A 23935-nucleotide genomic window follows, 5' to 3' on the forward strand; every position below is an offset into this window, starting at 1 on the left:
CTTTTCTTGGCCTCTTCATATTGCCAGTTCAGTCTTACTTTGTCTACAAGTCTTGTTTTGTCATCAAACCCAAACTGGCGGAGTTGAAGAGCAAGGAGAGGGGAGAAAAGGAGAAGAAGAAATGAAAATTTAAAAACACTTCCACAATAAAGAAAGAGATAAATTATTCTCAATTACTAGACTCACTAAAAACCTCCATGCCTTAAGTAATAATATAATAAAAATCCAATGCCGATGTGTTCTACCCAAATACCATACTTAAGGGTATATTTGAGCACAAAGGTGTAAGACTGTATCTGAAGTTCTATTCATTTTTAAGAAAAATACCTCAAGACTACCAAATACTTCTCTTGTCTTAGAAAGAGGAAAGAAGCAGAATTCTACCCGACATCTTTGATGTAACTGAACAATGATGTCAAGCATGAAAAAAACCAAGATTTTTTTTTAACAAAATTCAAAACATATCTGCCACTACTACCAGAATATTAACATCTCATGCTGTTACACAATCAGGTCATTACTGCAACTTCAAGCTGCCTGAAGCATTTTCTTCCTTCCTGCCTCATTATAAGTATCAGTAAATCCAGGCTGGAGACATGAAGAGAAGTCATCCATGGACACCTCAGCAAGAACTATTACTCTGAGATGAACATGTGGTCACCACCATGGTAATACAAGAAGTGCTCTGCTGGGCTGGCTGAGTCCGAGACATGATTTTATCTGTCACTGACCTTCAAAAGCATGTCCCTACATCCCTGTTCCATGCTCAAGTAACAGAATCACCAAGCCCACAGTCACACAACGGAAAAAATAAGCAAACACAATTCCTTTGCCACCAATATGGCTTTGGATTTTTTGTTCTGCTCCAACCAACATCTTTTAAATTAAAACAGGAAATAACAATGTATCACTATAGTTCAAAAGCAGCTCATGTTCTACAGCAAATGTTTCACATAGGAACACATACCTCTCCAGTGATGTCAGTCTGAGAACAAGCATCACAGTGTTGTTGAGGTAAACAGGAGTCGCTGAGCGAGCCAGAGTTGTGCTGGAGATCCTGCAGGGAATCTGTAATACAACAGCTATTCCTGAATCCATCTGTTAACTTGGCCAGGCTCTATAGGACAAGAGATTTTGAAAATTAGAAAAATTTGGTTTTCTAAGTCTTTTAATAATGGAAAACAAAGAAAAAAAGACGTATTTTACAAATATCACTGTTAGTTTGCCTTTAAAGAGCTATTTACAGAAAGTTGAATTCATTATAGTGTTACCAACATGCAGAAGCTTTGCTTTGAAATCTCATTGAAGAGATGCATCTAACAGTAAACAGATTTTAAATTATTTTAAATTATTTAGATCTATGAATGTTTTAGCTTCTGCATAGCTTACGGTTCTTTAAATCTTGCAGCTGTCAACTTCATGGTAGCTGATAGGGAAGATAAATGTGATTCACCTGCCCTTTTGCCATCTTCTGCACAGGTTACATTCCTCAGACACTACTGTTATCATATCCAACTTGATGAATACCTTGTATTGACTGCACTTTTATGACAGCTGATTTCACCCTGGTGCTCTCTTACCCAAGGTTCACATAGTTAAGAGATATTTTACACTTTGGGTTAAACAAGGGACATTGCTGAAATGTCTGTACAATGACACAAACTGTCAGGGTAAAACAGAGACCTCAAGCAATCTTTAATAGGAAAGGGGAGTAAGACAGAATCACACAAAATAATAAAAGTAACTTGTTTAACAACATAAGCTTGGTTGACAAGCTCTTTTAAAAAAAAGTAAAATTTTTAATATCACTTTTATTTTCTCATTGTGCATTTTCTCTTTTTCAAACCTTACAGATAACGTAGTATTAGAAACAAAACCACTGTGCAGGCTCATTTAGAACATCCAGTCCTGTCAAGTCTCCTGCTGTATGGAGAATCAAGAGGGACCCCTAATGGGTTTGTAAGACAGAAATCATAATTTCAGATCATGGCCTCTTCCCAGGCAAGCACAGCCAGTCACATGAACAAAAGCTCAGGATTCAGAAAGCCTGAAATTTCTCCCAAATAAGTTGTCCCATCTGCCCTCTTATGTTACAACCATATGCAACATCACAGATCCTGATGCCATAACATAAATCTAAACTTCTGCCTGTATTTCAGCTACTTTATGCACTCCTAGTATGCTCCTGACACCCTCCAGCATTCTCTGTGGCAGGTAATGCTGGCCTGGCTTCCTATCTGGGCACAGCTTCTGAACCCTGATTACTTCTTCAAAATTACAAAGCATTTGACAAGTGGCAATCACCAAGTAGCATCACCTTAACTTACATCTACATGCACAGGTGACTGCACCCTAGGGCAAGCATAAATGCCTTCTAGCTGGATGAGTGAAAGCACAGCCATCAGCAACTCTAACATGGAAAATTACAACCTAGAGTTAGTATACTTTTAGATAGAAACAATTTACATAAACTGCTAGGAGTAATTTCCTTCCCAGCTATATGGAGGAATCCATCCTTCATCTGGGGTTTAAGGATTGTTTATGGCAATCCCATAGAAACTGCCAGAGCAGCCTACTGTATAATGTGAAGTTCTAGGAACACCAGCCCAGACCTACCCAAAATGAGAGAAATGAACACTGTCATTTCATCATTTTCTGTTGCCATCTGACTTGGGAGCTCCCTGAACAATTTCAGTGCAGTTCCTATCTAACATATTTAGCCAATTTAACTGGTAATGAAAAGAAAGGAAATTAAGGGGGAAAAAAAAGAAAAAACCCACAAAAAACAAATTCCATTTCTTCCCATGGATAATAAACAACATTTTAAAAACATATGCACATAACTGGAACTGAAACAAAAGTATGAAACATGGGAGAGGAGAGACAAATAGTGCTTTCAGGAACCTAACCATACACCTTTTTTATTCAATCTTATGTATAAGTTCATCAACTTTTTTGAGCAGTGGCATTGCATATTTGGCTTTATTTGTAATCACAGCACCCAGTTTAAATCTGTCCACCCTCTCCTTCCCTCGTCAGCCTTCTCTCCCACACAACTAAATCCAATTACCATATTTCTGTAACAGCTACAATTTTCCAAGCACCTACACAAGACTGAGTCACTTCTACTATGTTTAATTCTGTTGCTTACACTGGCCAGATTTAAATTAAGAAATAGTAAGAAACTGCCTATTTCCTTTGTCAGAAATAAATTCCCATCTTTTTACACAATACTTTGAACTCCTCTATAAACAAATTTCAAAACAAAAAAAAAAATTCCTAAGAAAGTTTGTCTTACCAGCAATAGCTTTAAAACTTAGCACTTTCAAGAACAAAACAATTACAATATTGATAGGAAATAAAAAATTCTGAACTCATTAGGAAGATATTTAAAATAGATTTGCCTTGTTTTACAAAGCTAAATAAATCTGTGACAGCAATCATCAAGTAATTATAAAAACAAAAGGCACAGATAACTTTGGTGACAACAAAAGTAATTTTTTTGGTCAAAATTAAAAAATTATCAGGCAGAGAGCTGAATATTTTTGCACAGCAAAGTCTGCAGAAATACACAATTTTTACAACTGCAGATCTTGTAAACTATGGCACAATCCCTTATTACCATTGCAACAAAACATGCAGAACTGTTTTGCATGCTACCCTTGTGTGCAACAACTCTTTTCTAGATTACAGAATCATAGAATCATCAAGATTGGAAGAGACCTCTAAGACCATCAAGTCCAACCATTAACCTGCCACTCTGCTGTAACCCCTAAACTATATCCTCCAGTGTCAGATCCAGACGCCGCTTAAACACTTTGAGAGATAGCAACTTCACCACCTCCCTGGGCAATCCATTCCAGTGTCTGACCACTCTAACCATGAAAATACTTTTTGTAACATCTAATCTGAATCTTCCCTGTCTCAGCTTATGGCAGTTCCCTCTAGCCCTCTCCCTGCAGACATGGCAGCAGAGACCATCCCCCACCTCTCTACAACCCCGTTCAGGTAGGTGTAGAGAGCGATAAGGTCACCCTTGAGCTGCCTCTTCTCAAGGTTAAACAAATCCAACTCCCTCAGCCATTCCTCATACAACGTGTGTTTTAGGCCTTTTATGAGCCTCACTGCCCTTGGCTGGACTCACTCCAGTGCTTCAATGTCCTTTTCAAAGTGAGGGGCCCAAAACTGAACACAGTATTCGAGCTGTGGCCTCACCAGTACCGAGCACTGGGGGATGATCACTTCCCTAATCCTGCTGGCCACACTATTCTTGACACAGGCCAAGGTGCTCTTGACCTTCTTGGCCACCTGTGTAAACTGTTGGCTCATACTGAGCCACTGTCAACCAGCACTCCCAAGACCCTTTCTGACAAACAAGATTCTCCCGGACTGTGTGTCTATTTTTGGATGCTATCACAACAGATTGTCATTAAGGACAAAAATACTTCCTAGACTAATATTTCCTGTATGTCATGTAGACCCATGAAGAAAGATAAAATACTTTTAATTTTCACTTCCATCTCATGCAACCTCTACATTCTGGTCACGCCAGCCGGGCCCAATCCTCAATGTTAAGCTTGATCCTAGACTTCTAACTCCCACAACACTGTATTTAAAGAAACTGCAAGTGCACTTAAAGTTGGGTTTACATACATAATTCTCAAGGCATCTCAAAGTTTACAGCTGGATTTACAGCCACTGAGGACTGAAAATGTAAGGAAAAGAGTGGGGTTTTTTTTAATGGAATCTATTGGGAGAGTGAAAACAAGGCCTGTAGTTAAGCTGCTCCAAGATTTTACACATAAGTTTTTATATTACCAGTTAGTTTCCTAAAGTGTGTGTTATTGCATCCATGAAGAACTGCCTTTCTAATCTCTTCTTGTTAGTCAAGCATGTGGAAGACTGAGAATTACTTTAAGACTTGGCCAACCCAAAATATCAAATATGTTCAAAGTTGCCAAGGCAGAAACTTTTCATAGTGACTTAAGTGTTCTGTCTACTTGAACAAGGATTTGTGGTTCATGAGATGACCTTTGTGTAATGCTTTGGAGACTAAATAATTGTATAACTATGAAAATTCATTATATGCAGATTATAAGCTACCCATACCATTTAGCAATAAAAAAAAAAAAGAAAAAAAGGCAGCAAAACACTACTGCAGAGAAAGCTGACAGACAATGTTTGAATGGCAATCTTAATTTAGCAGAGTCCTACAACTTTAGAAAACAAATATGCCTTTTTCCATACAGCTGTTAGAAGACTGAGTGAAGAGAATTGTTCTTACCACTTCTCTCTATCTGCAACATATTTTAGCAAGCCCATATTGAAGCCCCTGTGGTGGCAGAGGCTCCCTGTTCTTTGATCAAGCTCCTATCATATTAATAACACAGAAATGCAACTGAGAGCTTGAAGCAAGAGGCAGAATCCATTCAAAAGTTAGACCACTGCTCAGGTATATATCTCCTCTTGATCCTTGTGCTCTGAGTTACAAAATAATTTAAAGCCTGCACAATGGTTTCTATATACATTGTATTTAATCATACTCTTAGAGGGCTTTGTGAGAACATTTAAAATTAACATAGGGCTTGATATGGGTGCTTGAGGATTTGGGGCAAAAAGTGACATAGTGACAGAGATCCAGTTTTGTGAAATGCTTATAAAAGGAAAAACTTGGTTGACATACTGGTAAACTTTTTAGCACATGAATTCTCAATTCTACTTCATTATAGGTAACACAAAGAGACATTAAACAACTAGCACAAAACAGTAAGATTTTATTTTTGAAATGCAGCAGAGTAATTCCACAGCAGTCTTAGACACAGCAACAATGGAAAGCTATATTCAATAGACATTGACCTAAATGTAACTTAGGTAACTACATTACCTAAGACAAAAATAGGAAATGCATATGAAGTCTTGTGTTCACAGTATGGAAAATGACTACTTACCTTTTTTGAGCTGCTTGCTACTGACAATTATCTAACAGAAAAATCAGTTTAGGCCAACCCCAATTCCTTATTTAAACTTGGTAAACTCAATGCAATCCCAAACAAGAAAATAGATGTAGGTTATTACTATTTAGAAGCTATTTGTTCAGCAGTATATTTTTTACCTGCATAAGGTCCTGCCTTTCTTTTTCACCTGTGCATATAGCTTTCTTTATGGTTCGAAGTTCACTCATTATAGCTTGTGCTTCATCCAGTCTGTAATTTGTATGAGCATTTGACATCTTACGATCAATCCTGTTGAAAAGATTAAGACAAATTCAGGAATCTTCACATAATTAGAAAGCTCAAAGACTTTTTAAGACCTCTTGTTTATTCATGTACCACTTCATTTCCAGGAATAAAATGATACTCTACTTGAAATTAACACAGCACTCAATGCCAAGTGCACTCTAAAGACAAAGCAAAGCAATTATCTACCCAGGTTCTGCAGAATAAATTTCCTGGGTTTAACATCCTAATACAGAGCTTAGGGCAATGTCTGTGGGCTATTTCATGCAACAGAAGTAAAATCAACCTAAAAGTAACCAACATGGCTGTAACTCAAAAGAGAAAGATTAGCTATTTAGATGTCAGATTTTCCATGCAGCCCTACACATCGCAGCGTCTCTTCCAGGACTTCTATCTGATCTTGCTTTAGAAGCTTCTAACAAAGGTGTTTGTTTAATTGTGCAGGAAGAAAATTTTAATTCCTAAAACTTTATTGCAAATACTTTCCTGCTATAATAGGTATCTTTAAACATCTTTTCTATATGACATCATCATCCTGCACTGAAAAACATGACATGGGACCATCCCAGAAGATTTCAAATGCAAACTAAACAAGAACACTAGTCATGACATAAGGTTCAAGTACTACTGCTTCCATCCTGACATAATCTCTCGAGTGGAACATCCACTGGCTGAGTTTTCAACCTTTTTTCTAACAATTTGCAATAGTAAAGGACAAGATATCAGGATGCAGAATCCTAGTTCAGTGCATCATCTTGATAATTTGCTTTGATTTATAACAAGACCAGAGACCCTACTGAACTTACTAGAAGAACCATTTAGTCTTGGATTTACAACAAATGGCTATAGGGTTTTGACAGGTTATCCACAGCAATTAGTGAAAATCATGTTAAGTTCCTGCTAGAAAATGAAAAACGTTACCTTCCTGTTAATCTAGCACAGAAAGTATGTATATAGAAAAAAGGTGATATGTGTAATGGTCCTTAAACCAATGCTAAGAACAAACATCTTCATGAAAAGGTGTGTCTGGTTAACAGAATAAAAGATAAAAACCTACATAGATCATTAGAAAGGACAGCAGATTGTAATAAAATGTAGTAGGAGAGGGGATGCTATACATATAGGACAAGAATAACCAAACTCTACTTAAAATATTGAGAATAACTAACAGTTTCCAAGAAGGAGGGTCAACAACACTCACATCACATGTTCTGCCAGTTAAAAAAAAAAAAAACAAACCCAAAAGAACTGTGAGATTACACCTGCATCAGATTACTTGCTTTAAAAATTAAAATATTAAAATGAAAAATCAAAAGGCTTGAATGAAAATCCTGTGGTTTTATTGCACAGCTGAAAATATTTCAGAAAAAATAGGAGGTTGGGTTTCTACAGTTTTGATTTGTTTGGTTTTTTTCTGACAGTTGTCTCTTGGAGACAACAGAAAACAAGTGTGAACCTCAAGCTTTCTACTTAAACCAAATTTCCCTCATGTTATATAAGAAAATATATAATCTTTTATGATAACTGATTCAAGAACAACAAAGGACTTAAATGTCATGAGGGTTAAAGTTGGGGTTTTTTGTTTGGTTGGTTTTGTTTTCTTTTTAAGATGTTTACTTGAGTCTTCAATAGTTTTTAGTTAAAATCTTGAAAAGATAACACCATGGAAAAACAACTAATCCAATTCACTATCAGTCATATGAAGAAGATAACAGATATTTTCATCTGAAGGTGACTGTAATGTTAAGAACATGGATTCCATCCAAACATTAGGCACAAAAATGCCTTCTACACAACTGCTCATTATAGTGTTTGCCAGAACCAAGGTGGCATTTCAGGAAAAGGAAATTATTTAATTTCAACCAGATTTTTGTCCAGTTATCCACATATTCATGTTCCTGGACATCACTTGGGAGCCCAGCTTATGAATTGATATTTGTTTTAAGGAAAGAATCAGAAAAGTTTCTACTGCCAAAAATATTTAGGTTTAAATCAATATTGCTGTCAACCCAATGTGACTTAAGCAGCTTACAAAATTACTTGTTACTTATTATCTGTTATTTTTTTCCCTGTTTCTCATAAAGCTCTATTTTTGGAAGCCAGAGTTAACAGGAGTCTTCCATTTTATTAATGGAAAATAGCATGATACAAACGTAGATCTTTGTATGAACAGAAAGAATATTCAACTAATACACTAAACGATAAGTACACATTTTGTGAGGAAGATGTTTCTAGGATACACAGACTATTAATATACTTGCCATAGTTTCAGTCCCATAGGGCAGATTCCATATTCCTCCATTTTCCTCCACATGCTCTCAAATACACAAGACTTCCCCCCCATCCTCACCAAAACACAAGTCTCTACTGCAGTTAAAATCTAATTTTAAAGCTTTTGTCAGGTTTCAGATCCTCTAAATTAGTCTGTAGCTACAAATTATTTAGCAAGTCCTAATTCCCTGTCACTCCTGACTTCTCACAGCATTCACTCTGCTCTCACGGCCAACTGGCCAAGTTTTCATTTCCTTTGCTGCTAAATGCCTTCTTCCTCCAAAATTCCTGCAGGGGAGCAGAAGGGTCACTGAAAACACAGGGGAGGAGGAACTGTTCCTCCTTCTCAGTCTCTGTTGTCAGGCCAGAGGAAGGAATTTGTTCCAGAAAAGGCTCATCTTTAACCCTCTAACTCCGGACTGTGACAGGAGCAGACACACTTTGGGCAAAGGCGTCGGCAGAGGCCAAGGAACACCATCCTGCAGGGAGGGGATCTCTGCAGGCTTTAAACAGGGACCTCTAGAAAGTCTCCAGTGGGCAAACACAGACTGTGTCCAAAGGCTTATCACAACACTGCCAAATTTAGATGAAACTGTAGAGAATACAGTCCAAATAACAAGCTGCAGCACAACAAAGTTTGAAATTCTGACTACATTGAAGCTGCAGAGGTATCAAAAAAAAACCCCAATCCTGTCTCCCCCCCAAACCCCAACTTCTCTCTAGTCATTTTGTGGTTTTGTTTTCTTTTCATACTCCTCAAAGATAGCTAAGCCATTTTACTAAAATTAAAAAGTACAGAAAACAAAACACAGTCCAAGGCAGACACTGTACATGGAAAATGTTAATGCAAAAGATTTGCATCTAACAAAGACATTTGAATCACACAGTAACATAAAATGATGGAAATACTGAGCAACCTAACCACCCTCACCATAAAAGTTGTCTCTTCCCTGAGAGCTACACCCAGCAAGGTTGCACAGGGAGTCACAAGGCAGCAGGTTCCCATACCTGCTCACAATGCCATTCTGGTAAGACTTTCAAAGCAAAACATTCAGCCAGATGTAAAGCCCCAAGTGTGACAGCTCCCAATATTGTTCTTGGCTTATACTTGAAATTAAGTGATGAACATGGCTTTAAAAAACCTGAACAGGATGCAAGCCAATTGCAGTTTGGCAGTTACTTGAAAATTTAACCTAGCACAAAAAGGAAGAAAAATTATGCAGACCAAAAATTTAGAAAACGTAACAGAAGTGGAAAATGTCTGAGATGCAATAAACTTTAAAAAAAGGTGGTCATGGTGAAATCAGCAATTTTGTTTTAAAGAAGGAGCAATTAATTTCTTTTTAAACAATACACTTCCTTTGAGGATAAGCAAAACTAAACTACTTCAGCCTTGGTGCTTGTCTGGAGTGACTCTCCTCTCCCAGCAAATACAAGAGGTAGGGGGGAGAGCATGCAAGGACAACCTAGAGCACAGTTAGGCTTTTAGTCCAATTTGTCTACTGACTACACAAGGAGGCAAGAGAAACTCCTCTTCAGTTCTTAGTGCAAGTAGTCTCCAAACTGGCTCACTTCCTACTAGAAGCAAAATACTCAAAAGAAAGCATGTATCTCACCAGAAAGGCAAATAAAAAATTACTTAAAAACACAAAACCACAAGCCTCTGCTTCACAAGTGAAGAAGTTACTGAAGAGAGCAGAGCTCAGCAAGGCACAAACACTGACAAAAATTAACTGCAACTCTAAATAATGCACGGGCAGAAGGTTATGCTCAGCTTCAGCAAGCAACAAGTGCCATACAGTGCACCAATGGAGTGACTGCAGCAACAGCAGCAATGAGCAGCACTGAAGCACCAAGTTGTCATGCTCGAACTTTTAAACTAGATGATGAGAGTGACCATTTACTAATCAGATATGCTTTTAAAATAATTCCTCTCCTGAATGTCTCTCCTACAACCCCATCCTGGAGCATGGGCAACTTGACTTGGGCTATAATCCAAGACTAACATTTGTATTCTTAATCATTCACAGACTTTACTTTTCAAGAAGTTGCACTACTTTGCTGGACTATCTTAAATGAATTATATTAATTAAAACAATCTTGAGTTTCAAATGGCCTTCAAATACTTTCATCATCCTAGTCAAGTGGTTAGTCCTTTTATCAAACAACTGAACCTATACCCTTAAAATAACCCAATAACCAAGAGAAGGAAAACAAATAAAGAAAGTAGAAAAGGCAAGGTAATTCCTACTCAAAGAAAATAAGATTAAGAATCTTAAGACAAAATTGCTTTTGATCTGTTACTGCTTACATATCTAGGCCACCATACTGAGATGTTAACTGTACTTAAAACATTACTTAGTAAACTGAAACAGCAAATACTTTAAGTGCTTTATTTTATTAATTTTCAGTTAATATCATACATTAACAATTCCCTTAACTAATTGTAAATGCTTCAATAAATATATTTATGCCTGGAAATTATTATATTGTATCTGCCAATGAAGAATTTTGGTTGAACAAGTTTTCTTCTCTGGAAATTTTAAAGTTCATTATAAAACAAAAGAGCCTTGTAAGCTGATTAAAAAAACAAACAAAACCCACAAACCATGCCAAAAAATATTAAGTGCATGGGCTACTCCTTCTTTAAAAGTAAAATCTGAGTATCTTGCTCTATATTGTTCTGCTAATATAGTACTAATCAAAATCAAAGTTGGAAAATAGGTAACCTAAGTGCTCCAGGATCCCTGGAACTGTGTCAGAATTCCTGAAGCAAAAGTGTGAGCCCATGCTTTGTAACACCAATGCAATAAATCCAAAGCTTCAACCTTATTTTCATAGATGCTGTACTTAGGCTGCAAAATGCATGACATGCAACAGCTCCAACATTTTCAGGAAGCTCCTACATTGGGCAGCTCATCCTCATGCATGCCTGAAAAAAGTCAAGATTTCTAAATGCATAGCCACATGTCCAAGGTAAATCCAAGTGCTGTTCAAGCTCTTGGTCTAGCCCCTGGCCTTGCTGAACAGACCTAGAAGTCACAACAACCTGTGTCTACCCACTGTCTTTTCCATGGCCTAGCAACCTCTCTCCCTATTCCACCGGGCATCCCATCTGTGTGCTATGTGTGTAGGTGACTAAGCAGCACACAGATAGAAGTCACTCAGTTCCCATCTGATGGCCTGAAGGAATAGTGGCTGAGAGAAGGTCACCACAACACTTCACAAGCTTGGACCCCACTAAACATATAGGAAACAGAGCGTGGGCTGCCTAATAGCCCTGGCTGCAATGGCAAATTGCCCTGAGCCTTCGTTTCCTCACAAGGAGAAGACAAGGTGTCATTTACTTGCAGTCATTCTGTAGGCTGCAGTGGCAAATTGCCCTGAGCCTTCATTTCCTCACAAGGAGAAGAAAAGGTGTCATTTACTTGCAGTCATTCTGCACACATGCAACAAACTCCAAGGTCTCACAGACTCTCAGATTTGCAGTACAAGCACAAATCAGCCAAACTGTGCAGAACAAGATGGCCTGACCATGAGGTCAAAGGAAGAAGCAGTGTTGTGGTGTTCGTGGCAAATTGCCCTGAGCCTTCATTTCCTCACAAGGAGAAGAAAAGGTGTCATTTACTTGCAGTCATTCTGCACACATGCAACAAACTCCAAGGTCTCACAGACTCTCAGATTTGCAGTACAAGCACAAATCAGCCAAACTGTGCAGAACAAGATGGCCTGACCATGAGGTCAAAGGAAGAAGCAGTGTTGTGGTGTTCAGCTTTCCCCCAGGAGTACTGTGCCCAGCCAGAAAGCCTCAGTACTGCTACAAGAAAACTACTTTACAGCATGGTGCTTTGGGCTGTGCTCCAGGCAGTAGGTATCTCCAGAAAATATTTGGAAAATATTTGAAAAATCTAATTCCACCTTGACAGCATCTTCAGGAAGAGTTGAATAACAGGGCCTATAAAACTGTTCTTGCATGTGAATCTATGAAATCACCACTCCAACCAATTCTGTCCAACCCTCCTTCCATCATTTCATTGTTCTCACCCTGCATCAGTATCACAGCAGAAAGTCTGAAGCAAAGCACTTAAGTTTTTCATTTTAGCAATGCTTTTCTAAGAAATTCATTCCAAGGCAAATAAAGAAACAACAAAACCAAGATCCTCCCACAAACTCTTAACTTACTCTTGCAGAGTTTCAACTCCTTTTTCTTTATATTGCAGCTCCTGTTTCATCTGTGCCAATTCTCGTTTTAGCCTAGAAAGCTGAATATAACAAAATAATTTAAAGTTATAATATGTAGCAGAAACTTCTGTAATAAAAATAATTGGGTTTTAAATACAAAAACTTAAGCTACTTGAAAAAATTGGATGTGGTATTTCAAGCTCTCTTCTTTTGCTTTTAAAATTGCATTAAAATAACAGAAGACTTTCTGAAATATCCTAAGACCCAATCAAACATCCGTCACAACATTCAGCTTTCAAAGTATCCATTTCCACATCTATTCTATCATGTTTCTATCTCAAATGGCTTATGCTAACAGCTAGCATGTTTCAGTCCATATATTTTTTCTTCTCCCTTTGTAGCAGAGATACGTCTCAACTGTCTTCAACTCTTTAACCAACTTTAAAAAATGACTAAATATTCAATGCTGTTAATTTCTCAATCTGGGAAAGCAAAATTACTGGCAGCAGAACTGGCCACTCTCCCAGAAATGGCAGTCTGGCTTTCTGCAATTATTTTCATATTGTCCTGCCCTCTCAATCCCCTTGTCAATTACCTTGATCCAACTAGTGGGCATAAATCAAGTGACATAGCAGAGATAGCTCCAAAAATGTATTTCTGTGGTTTTATGAAAAGAGTTACCTGAGTAGACTGGGCAGAAGAGCACAGTCAGCACCAAGAATGATATGCAAAGAAACAGCTTCTTGCCCTCCAAAGCTGACAGATAACTGAGGGCAGGAGGAGGAGAATGCAAGGAATAACAGACAAATGACAAATGGGGGGAATGAAGGTGTTTCAGTGTGTGGTGGTGAGGCTGACTGAACTGAGAGCCCAAAGAGAGGCAGGGATGGAAGAAAAAGGCTCTCTCAAGCTATTAAACTTGGTATCTTATCTAAAATGTACCCAGAGTGCTCTTGATTTTAAATTAATTTTTTCTTCAGCTCTATTCCAAGAGTGAGGGGCTTCGCAGCAGTTCCAGGATGCAAACCAGAACTGTCCAAGCCCCACTATCCTGTGTTGTCCTCCCCCTTCCCCATGTGTCCTTGCCCTTTCCTCAAAACTCCTGGCACCAGCGTCCCACTATCCTCTGCTGTCCTCCCCCTTCCCCATGTGTCCTCGCCCTTTCCTCAAAACTCCTGGCACCAGACCCTAAAACACTCCTATACCCTCACCAACTCTCTTAATGCTCACCAACTCACCAGACGTAAAGTGAAAAAAGAAAAAAAAAAAGGCATCACCAACATCATGTACACAAACATCTTATAGTGTATATTTTATTCTATTTCCTGAAACAACTCAATGTCTATGCACACAGAAGGAAAGTCATATAAGGGCATCACCAATATCATGTACACAAACATCTCATAGTGTATATTTTATTCTATTTCCTGAAACAACTCAATGTCTACACACACAGAAGAAAAGTCATATAAGTGAAGATCTTGTTTATTTTCTTTAAATATTATTTAAATAAATAAAGCTTATTTTCTGGTTCCGAATACACTGACATTTAGAGTATGTAAAACAAGCAAACACTAGTCAGCATGTAGTAAATATATACAGACAGAATAAATGCCTTTGAAGGGTGGTGAACAGGATTTATTTTCAGAGGCACTCATATGAAAAGTGGTCACTACAACAAAAATGGAACACTATCCTGCAAAAGATCAGTATTTTTTTATTTATTTTGTGAGCTGAGTGCCTGCCATGCTAAATTCCATTTTGTCCTTTAAGAAGTGTAATTTTTACATAGGTTCCAGAGATTCATCTTATAAACGGCTTTTTATAATTGCTTACGGCTGCTACATCAATTTGCTTGAAACCAACAAGCTGAATTTATCTCTGTGCTAAAGCATCGTGGGAGAAATTCAAGAAGTCAACTATTCTTTCTTCAGCAAAGATGGTATCAAAAACATGATTCTCAGTTTCCTTAAAAATAAATATATAAAGATGGAATGTTTTTATTAAGGAAGTGCCTATCACTGTCAGAATATTTGAACTCCCCTCCCATCATAAAGGAGCTTATTTGGCCAACAGGTCTACTGAATTGTGAACAGATTTCCAAATAAGTGCCTAAATCTAGAGTTCAGCAGAACCTCACTGAAAATGGGTGAATGGTATGAAGACAGTGGGTTTGAACTGCATTTAATCACGAAAGAATTTGGCTGCAGAGTATTTACTACTTGTGGCAGTTTGTACAGAGAAAGCAATTTCTGAAAGCCTGGCTGAGCTTGCCTGACATCTGTGACAAAAATGTTTACGCTTGTAACTGGGAAAACACATTACTTCGCAAGTCACTGTAATGCAGTTAATATAGTCCTTTTAATAGAACAATAGGTTGGAATAAAAAAGCAGTTTTTAATACTGTGTTTCTAAAAATGCACTGAACATTCAATGTAAATGCTAAGGTAAAAGAAAAATACAGCCTCCCTCCCTTCCCCATGCCTAATTCATACTTTTACAAAATGAAAAAAGGTTACTCACTCTGTCACGACGACTGGCTATTTCTGCTTTAATCTGATATGGGTCATACTTGGTATTAGTTGAAAATCCAGAGAATGCTAAACAGATGGAAAACAGCATTTTACATTTTTTTTTACCTTCTTTAATACACTTGGTTAAGATATGGCACTATTTAATAAATCACTGCATTAATTCTTTGTGTTACAAGCCACTAGATTTTAAAATAATCCTCGATGCTAAACTACAACTGAGGAGTTCCATTTGGCCCGCCTGAAACTTTTTTTTTGTCCTGAACAACAACAAAAATTGCATATAGCAGAGCAGCATATTTCCTAAAAGCAACTAGCTTCCATGACACCATGGTGGCTTTACTGATACAAGCAATTTGTGTAGCATTAACAATTGCTGATTGCTTTCTAGGTATGTTGAATTAACAGTATGATAAGGACTAAAGTTAAACAAACCAAACTATTGTCAGAAAAACATTGTATCAGCTAGGGAAGCCTCCTAAAGGTATAGGGCGTCAAGATATAAATCACCCTCTGGCAAGTGAGCTCTTAACAGTGTATCTACCTCAGACAATGATTTCAAGCTGTGGCATTACAAGCTAAAGCCTACACAGATGAAGCAAAGGTCCTAGAAGATAGGTTGGGCAGGAGAAACCATGATTTATGGAGTGAGCCACTCTCAGCAGCACAGGCCCACTGAAAAATGCCTGGGGCGTCAAGATATAAATCACCCTCTGGCAAGTGAGCTCTTAACAGTGTATCTACCTCAGACAATGATTTCAAGCTGTGGCATTACAAGCTAAAGCCTACACAGATGAAGCAAAGGTCCTAGAAGATAGGTTGGGCAGGAGAAACCATGATTTATGGAGTGAGCCACTCTCAGCAGCACAGGCCCACTGAAAAATGCCTGGTATGTGAGTGGATGGGGCTGTGCTGTTAGACCTTCCATCCTTTTTCAGAGCTGAAGGCTGCTGTTGTGAAACCCATACCCACGTCTGCGCTGCAATGAGCCTTTCAGCTCTGCAAAGAATACTGCAACGCCAAGGTCATGTCAAGCGTGCAGGAACTTGCCAAAATGAGTAGTCATGCCTGGACTAATTCTCTAAATCCAGGATTTTCTATGGTGGTTTTTTTTTTAAAACACTGCTGATCGCAACTGAGTCACAAAACTGCTGCATGGGCACCCCCCTGTCAACCCACAACCGCTGAGCTCACGCCACCTCCCACTTGTGAGCACACGACACAGAGGCAATGGCAGCAACCACATGCAAAGTGGAGGAAAACACTTGCTGAAGTTTTACTTCTTTGAATGCAACAGCTTGAAAAAAGTTGTAGTGGAGGCAAGGATACAAGCACCCAACTTCAGTCATGCAGTTGCACTCAAATTAGAAGCCTAACATTTCAGTACAATAAATGGAGAGGCAAACATCCCATCGTGGAGTTGGGGAGTAAAATTAAGAAAAACAAGTGGAGAAGAAGCCTTGGGGAATATCTTGAGTTGACAGCATGATTAATTCCCAGGGGGATGTTTTAAAAAAAAAAAAAAAAAACACAACAAAAACATCTGACTAATCAGCCCATCCCATTTTCTCACAACAGATGCATATGACCTTAAGCCAATATAAAATATATTAACATATCTGTAGAAAGCTAAAATATTTTTTCACCTCAAAACAAGTGAAAGGTTTTATTTAAATGACCTTACAAATTCTCATTACTAATTCCAGATATACCTAAAATGCCACAATTAATGGAAGATTGAGAAACATAAGTCAAATGACATAGCATTTGCATTTGTTACAGATAACCTCCAATTTTGTCATTTTTAGTCATATTTTGCTGCCATTTCAAGCAACTTGTTTTCTCAAGAGCTTCAAAAATATGAAAAACGGGTTATTTTTTTCTAGTGTATCTTCATCTTCAACAGAAGTATCTTTCTGTGTATTTGCCTGAAGTAATTCAGCAAAATATCCCACAGAACTATTACAAATTTTCAGTAAAATAAAAGCCCAAGCTCCTAGAAAGGTATTGTAATAAATGTCTATTTAGATTTTATAATCTCAAAAAATAATGATGACATTATCTATTACTCTATTCCAAGTCCTTAAACAGTAGTTAAACACCCTTTAAAAATATTTCTTTCTTTAAACCAAAAAATTCTTAATAGTTCTTACAAAACTTGAACATGACAGGGAGAAATAAGACCAGTCACAACTGTTCAGCTATGTCACAAGCTAAATCACAGAATACATATATTTAAAAGTAAACAAAAAGATGGGAATCCCAGTTCAACAGTAAAAGTATACTTGGTCCAAACCATCTGGGACACCTCAGCCCTAGAAAACTTCTTTTATTTAGGATTTGGCATACATATGAACTACCTCAAATTAATAAAAACCACTAGATCAGTAGCTAAACACTTCTATCCAGATATTTGCTTTAAGCCCCTTCCACAGCCAGTTTTCTTGAAGATTTTCAGAAAAGGCTAAAGCAGAGCTTCCCATTCTTATCAAGTACTTGTCATTTAACAGCAAACACAGTTAAACCATGGCTGTACACAGAGCAGCCACTGAAAAGCCACCAGCACAGTGAAACTCCACTACACTTCCACATGGCTGTTGGGTATATCCACTTTGTACACTTCCCTGAACTAGTCTGTTTCACTCTTCATCAGAGACACCAGCCACCACAGTGCTGCAACATCTTCAGAACTCAGAGAATGTGTATCATCTACTCCAAGCTAGCAGAGACATTTCACAAATGAAAAGGGCAGGAAATTCAAGCTCTATGACCTACACCAACATGAGGATCATAGGCTGGCACTCAAGAATGAGGTACCCTAATGAAATATTGCTTCCTGCTTTGTGGTCAGAGGTACTCTTGACCACAACAACTTGTCTCTAACTCCTTATAAAGTTGTTAAATGGACCGTAGATCCACAGAAGGCTTCCCTTAAGTTGATGGCTCCCCTTCATGTTGAGGGTAGACTAATCTACGAGTTTAGGAGTGCAAGTAGGTGGCTGGTCCAGCAACATTCAGTCTTGTTTTTGTTGCCTTGCAGGAAGCATCAATATAGCTGGCTCCAAGATGGGTAGAGATGCTAGCTGGGATATATCCCTGTTTAATGTTAAAACGCATATTCTAATAGACCTAACAGCAAATGGAAGACCCTGAATAACAAAGTAAAGGGACAGCACCTCACTTCTGTAGTCAGGAGCTTCATTTGGAGAAGAATCAGGTGATGGAAATACTTCACACTATTTCTGACACCACATCTTGTGAAAAGCAGGTGAGTAAAATAAAGACTAGCAAACTCACAGCTGGCATAAGAACGGCTGTCATCCTCACACATTTTGTGCAACTGTTGATATTCTTCTTGGGCTAGTTCAAAACGCTGCTGCTTTATTTGGTAAATCTCCTTCTTGGCATTGAGTGCCTCCTGGGCAACTATTAAATATTCCTTTAGCATGCGTTCTTGCTCCCTCCTCCATTGCTCCCTTGGGTCCTCAATCTGTGTGAGCTCTAAGGAGAAAAAGTTGAAAGCGTTAAAAAAAAAAAAAAGAAGAAATAAGACACTTTATGTCACAATGTACAAATTATTTTGTCAATGTTCATTCTCAACCAACACACCTAACACTACAGTGCACAAAATCACTCCAGCCAGGACAAGAAAAAGGATGCAAAGTGAAAGAACAGGAAAAGACCTTTCAAATATAAAAGGCATTTAAATTTTATTCTTTTGCAAACTACTGCAAACCCAAAGAAAACAGTATTTTGGCTCTACTCTTCCCTCATAGTCAACTTGAAAATTCCAAGAACTACCTAAAAACCCAGAGCCACACAGGAGAGTGAAAGGTATCTCAACACTTAACCCATAACTCTATAACCAGAAGGAACAATCTTAAGATACTACATACCACTTCAGAAGTATAACATCCTGAAAGGTCAGGGCCTACTCCTGCATAATTAATAAGGCAATTCAACAGAAAAGTTAGCATTTTAATCTCAAATGCATAAAGCATTTAAATTGGTCCTCTTTCTTGTCTTAAGAAACAGCAGCCTCATGTTTTCCCTTTCCAAGGTTTAGAGTAGTTTATATTCAAACACAAATCAAAATCAAGTTTCCACCACAAAATCTTTCCCCTACGTACCAATTTTCAAAGTTACTACTGCCAAACTATCTCCTTGCCATTGCAAGGACATTTGAGGAGGGCACACGCATTAAAATCCTAAAAAACTATTGGTTCATTTGCGTTTTTCTGTGACCTAACAAGTATGTTTTACATGAGGATGTCCATGTAAAGTCTCATGTTTAAGTGTAATGTTAACTTCAGATGATCAAAGCTCTACCAGGAAAAAGTTGCTGCAGACACGATGTCAGTGTTCAAAGTGGTGGCAGAACCTGCAGTATAATCAGGAGGTAAGTACCTGGTAATTTTTCCCAAACTTGGGAGATGAAAGCCAGTTATATTTTGTAATGATTGTGTGTAAATAAATCAGTATATTGGCATCAGTGATGACATACAAAACTGTAAAAGACTGAACACATTAAAAACTCAAAAGGTGTCAAGGTCATGCCAGCAGCTCTACCATTTGAGAGCCATCGGAAAAGTGTATACACAAAAACAGAAAGCTCCTCAATGAGCAGTACTTAACAGATTTGCAGATTAAGTCCCTAATAACCTTGTCTCTTAACAGCTGTAACTTTTATCTCCCTGCAGCTCCTCATATTGAAACAGCATAAAGATTGTGCTTATAATTCTACAATTTCTCCCCACATCCCAGGGACCCTTGATTCTCAGCAGCACCTTCTGGTTCCAGTGACCCCAAACTATCTCTGCGGCCAAAGACAGGATGTGCTGTGGATTGTTTCATTCACCATAAATCCTTGTCTACATGGAGGGTAAGTAGAAAACAGAGTTCAGATTGCAGCCCATCCTTCACTGAGGGCACGTCAATTTGCAATGTTATCTCATCTGTCCATAAGCACTGCTGAAATCTGTACAAATTCAATATTCCTAAAACTGCTAATCCTCTACAGAAACTATGCAGAAATGAATAAATATTTGAGGCAGACAAGCTGGAACCTAGCAAGCATTTCTTTTTTAATAGGAAATTATTGGTCCTAAACTCAATAAACAACCACGGCTAAGACGATGTGTTTTATCACACATTAAGCTTCTGAGCCCTATACTTCAGGGCACTGCATCTCTTTAGAATTATTTCAAAAGCCTTCTGAAAAGCTAGCAGCATTCCTCTGAGGCAGAAAACTTCTTTAGTGCTGTAGTGACATTTTCTTCTGTTTTATGAAACTTTGCCCTAGATTTCTAAACAAATTTGCCATGTAACAACAACACTAAAGCTACATTGTATGACAAAATTAACTTCCTTCATTTCTTTATAACCTATTAAAAAAAATACTATCGTAATTCAAGAACAGCCCCAGACAAATGCAGAGAATATATTATTCCCTCACTGGGGAATGCCCAACTGCTTAACGGAGACTTCAAAGGCTCCCAAAGACTCTGAGGAGGAGGGAAAGGAATTCTGTGGCTGGCAGCCGCCAAGGTTTTTAAGCAATGGTTGGACAAGAGCCAAGAGCAGCTTAGTAAGGGTGTCAACAAAGTACTGAATTTACAGAACAAGATGGAGATCGGGCTTGGAAGCACCATTGAGGTTTACAGAAGATTCCTCTGTTCCTGGTTTTTTCAATATAAATGAAAAGCTATTGCCTAGAAATCTTTTGATTACCTCCTGGGTAAACAAACATAGCAAGAGGCTTAGAAAAATCAGATGTGTTGCTGTTCTCTTTTAGAAGGTGCGATGGCAAAAAGCTTAAGACAGGGCACAAAGCATGAGAGGTCCCCGGTAAGCATAACTGTAGAAAGACTCTGAATTATCCCTCACATTTTCTCACAGTATTTCTTGAAACCAAAGCACTTCTGACTGTTTTGTCAATTACACAGAACTCCAGTGCTGTGTAAAGCACTTAACCCACTCAGCCACAAAAGACAGTCCAAATGTTTTAACGTGAAGTTGCCATTCCAAGTATTTTAGACATACTCATTTCAGAAAAACAGTTCTTCAGCTCCTACACCATCTCTGCCACTTAGCTGACACCATCTCGTGATGTGCATGATTGTCTGCTCATTAGTTCTCATTTCTACAAAGGAAGTTGATGCAGTCTTGATTGGTACCTTTGATGTTCACGGTTTAAAATTGGATAGAGTATCCTACTGATTTTTGAATAACGATTATCCAGCTATAATATCAACTCTGTCTTCCCCCTGAATATAAATCTTGCTGGTATATGCAAGCACTGTATTAGCCTAAGGGTGACAAACCCATTTTGCTGTGACGGCTGAATTACCATTTAGGATAATATCTGTGGGCTGCAAGTAATTAGTTATCATGAAAGAGACTAATTTTGCAACCTTGTTAATTGCTGAATGATTCCTTTTACTCAGTTCAGCACTGGCCCTATGAAGTTTCTATTCCCTTGACATTAACTTTATTTCATTTCTAATATGATTATTTTTACTTTCCCAGACTCGTTAATATTCATCTTTTCTTTCTGTATCTTCCCATTGAGCATTTGGGAACTCAGTTTTCCTCTGCAAAGACTCTTCTACAATTTTTGCTCTCAATTGCGCAGAAAAAAATCCATGCCAGATCTGACATGACTCCAATGATTAATATCCTTTCTCTAAGTTCAAACTTGATGTCTGTGGTAAACTGCTAATAACAAAATCTGAAAAGCAAAAGGGGGTGATTGTTATTCCTATCAGCTGGATGCTTTAGTAGCTTTTATAGTCACAGCATTACATTAGGAGTTCGTGTTCTACTCATCCTCTATAGGGACTCCCAGAACCTCTTAAAAATTAAAAAAGAGGTTAAAAGAGTTGCCAATATTCTCATTTATAGTTTCTTTTTTAAATATGTGCGTTCACACACACATACATATGTTGCTGCACTCCATTCCTGTACTCTGATGTAATCCTCACTTTTTATTCAACTTCGACATGACTAAAGTTACCATGACATCAATTCTAAGCTATTACTTCTTTTAAACAGAGTTATTGTAAGAATTACCTAACAGTCTGTATTTATTGCCTTTAAATTGTCTTGGCATCTATCCTTGTGATCAATGAATTAATACCTCTTTGAAGTTTATTATTTAATTTGTGACCTTTGCTAAATTTCACAACAAATAAGTACCTGTGTGGGTCAAACAATACCATGGGAACATTTGTTGTTCTGTTGTTAGGGTTTTTTAAAATAAGAAATTGTGAAACCACATTACACAAGTAATTCCAATGATGGCTGGAAGCCAAAAACTATTTCTACACTTTTATTTTTTAATTGACTAGATTTCAAGTAGATAGTATTGAGGTTGGTTTTCCAGATTATACTATTTACCATTGCTGTGAGAGCCCATATAACTACTTTCTTCTTTTCTCACTCCCCACCAACTGCCAATTCCCACAATATTGAAAGCATTCACTCATTGGTGATAAGAAGCTTAATGATAGCAGCACACCAGAAACAGCAGCACAAGTATAAAGCTATAAAGATAAGACATTTCTTTAAAAGTAGAACCAGCAAATGTGCCAGACAGTGGTGATACAAAGCTCAGCAATAGTCCAAAATGTTAGAAGTTGGGGTCCAAAAAGAGTATCCTGTTGTCTTTTTGATAGCACTTCGTACAGTATTAAAACATAAAACACACATTGCTTAAGCAAGGATAAGATTACTATATTTCATAATGCTTCTGATTAAAAATCAGAATGTACTTTGGTTTCAATATAGAAGAGTGGACTATGGATGACTGGAAAAATAGGAAATACAAGTGTAAAATATGGAAATCTCCTTAACAGACCTATGACAAAAAGCAACAACAAAATTACTGATACTCCACAGTACGACAAAGCAAAACAAGAGTTCTATACACTATAACTCAATCATAGGTTGTAAAATTCTTTACAAGTGGAAGAAGAATTGTGACCCCACAGGAACAATGGGAAAACAGATTCTGCAAGAAATTGCTTGCATGTATTTTCTCACTGTAGCACGAAGAGCATAAATGGTATTGGCAACAAAGTTAGTGCCATCAGTTACCATCAGCTTGCTAGCATTCTTCAAAAAAAATCATACATCTACTCACGATTTATGTGGTCCATATAATAAACTCCAATCTGTTGATCGTAAACAGTTTCCCATCCTAAAGGAAGCTCATCACCGACACAGTCAGCAAACGTCAATGGCTTTGTAATCCTGTGAAAATAAAAATAGCACAAATAAATACAAAAGGTGCAGAGTTTACAATGCAGTGAATGTTATTACATGTTTTGAAGATACCTTCATCATTTGATCACAAACTAGTTATGCTGCTTAGGAATGTGCTGATAATTACAAACATACAGTTTCAAAATAAAATTTCATTTGAATATGCTGACAGATACTCCCCAAACAGGTAAGACAAGCTTCTCCCCTCAAGTTTCTATGTATAACAATTTAATTACAATGGCATGCAGTCCTGCCAGTTTTTTTCCCAGACTGCAAAGAACACAAATGTGGAGTTCACCACTGCAAAACTACTATAAGTTTCATAGGTTTTTACTTCTTTAAGGTGTCAAAGCAGTACAATTGAGTGTCTTTAAAAAAAAATAACATAAAATTTATATAACAGATTTTCTCTTTTCAATTATACATCTCCATTAGTGATATTCTCTTCGT

The 23935-nt window shown here is 37.7% G+C and overlaps 1 protein-coding gene across 1 annotated transcript; it reads right to left on the bottom strand.

Annotated features, from left to right (window-relative positions):
• LOC103800331 (protein WWC3-like) lies at positions 1-23473 on the bottom strand (the record flags this gene model as incomplete). The annotated part of the gene is made up of 7 exons (XM_009072706.1): positions 1-74; positions 968-1117; positions 6113-6242; positions 12690-12769; positions 15213-15289; positions 18518-18721; positions 23364-23473. Coding segments are annotated over 7 exons (825 nt in total), but the record flags the coding sequence as incomplete, so codon positions are not given.
• Between the last annotated feature and the right edge of the window lie 462 nt (positions 23474-23935).

This window comes from Acanthisitta chloris, unplaced genomic scaffold, assembly GCF_000695815.1.
Source record: "Acanthisitta chloris isolate BGI_N310 unplaced genomic scaffold, ASM69581v1 scaffold20724, whole genome shotgun sequence".
Classification (NCBI taxonomy): Eukaryota; Metazoa; Chordata; class Aves; order Passeriformes; family Acanthisittidae; genus Acanthisitta; species Acanthisitta chloris.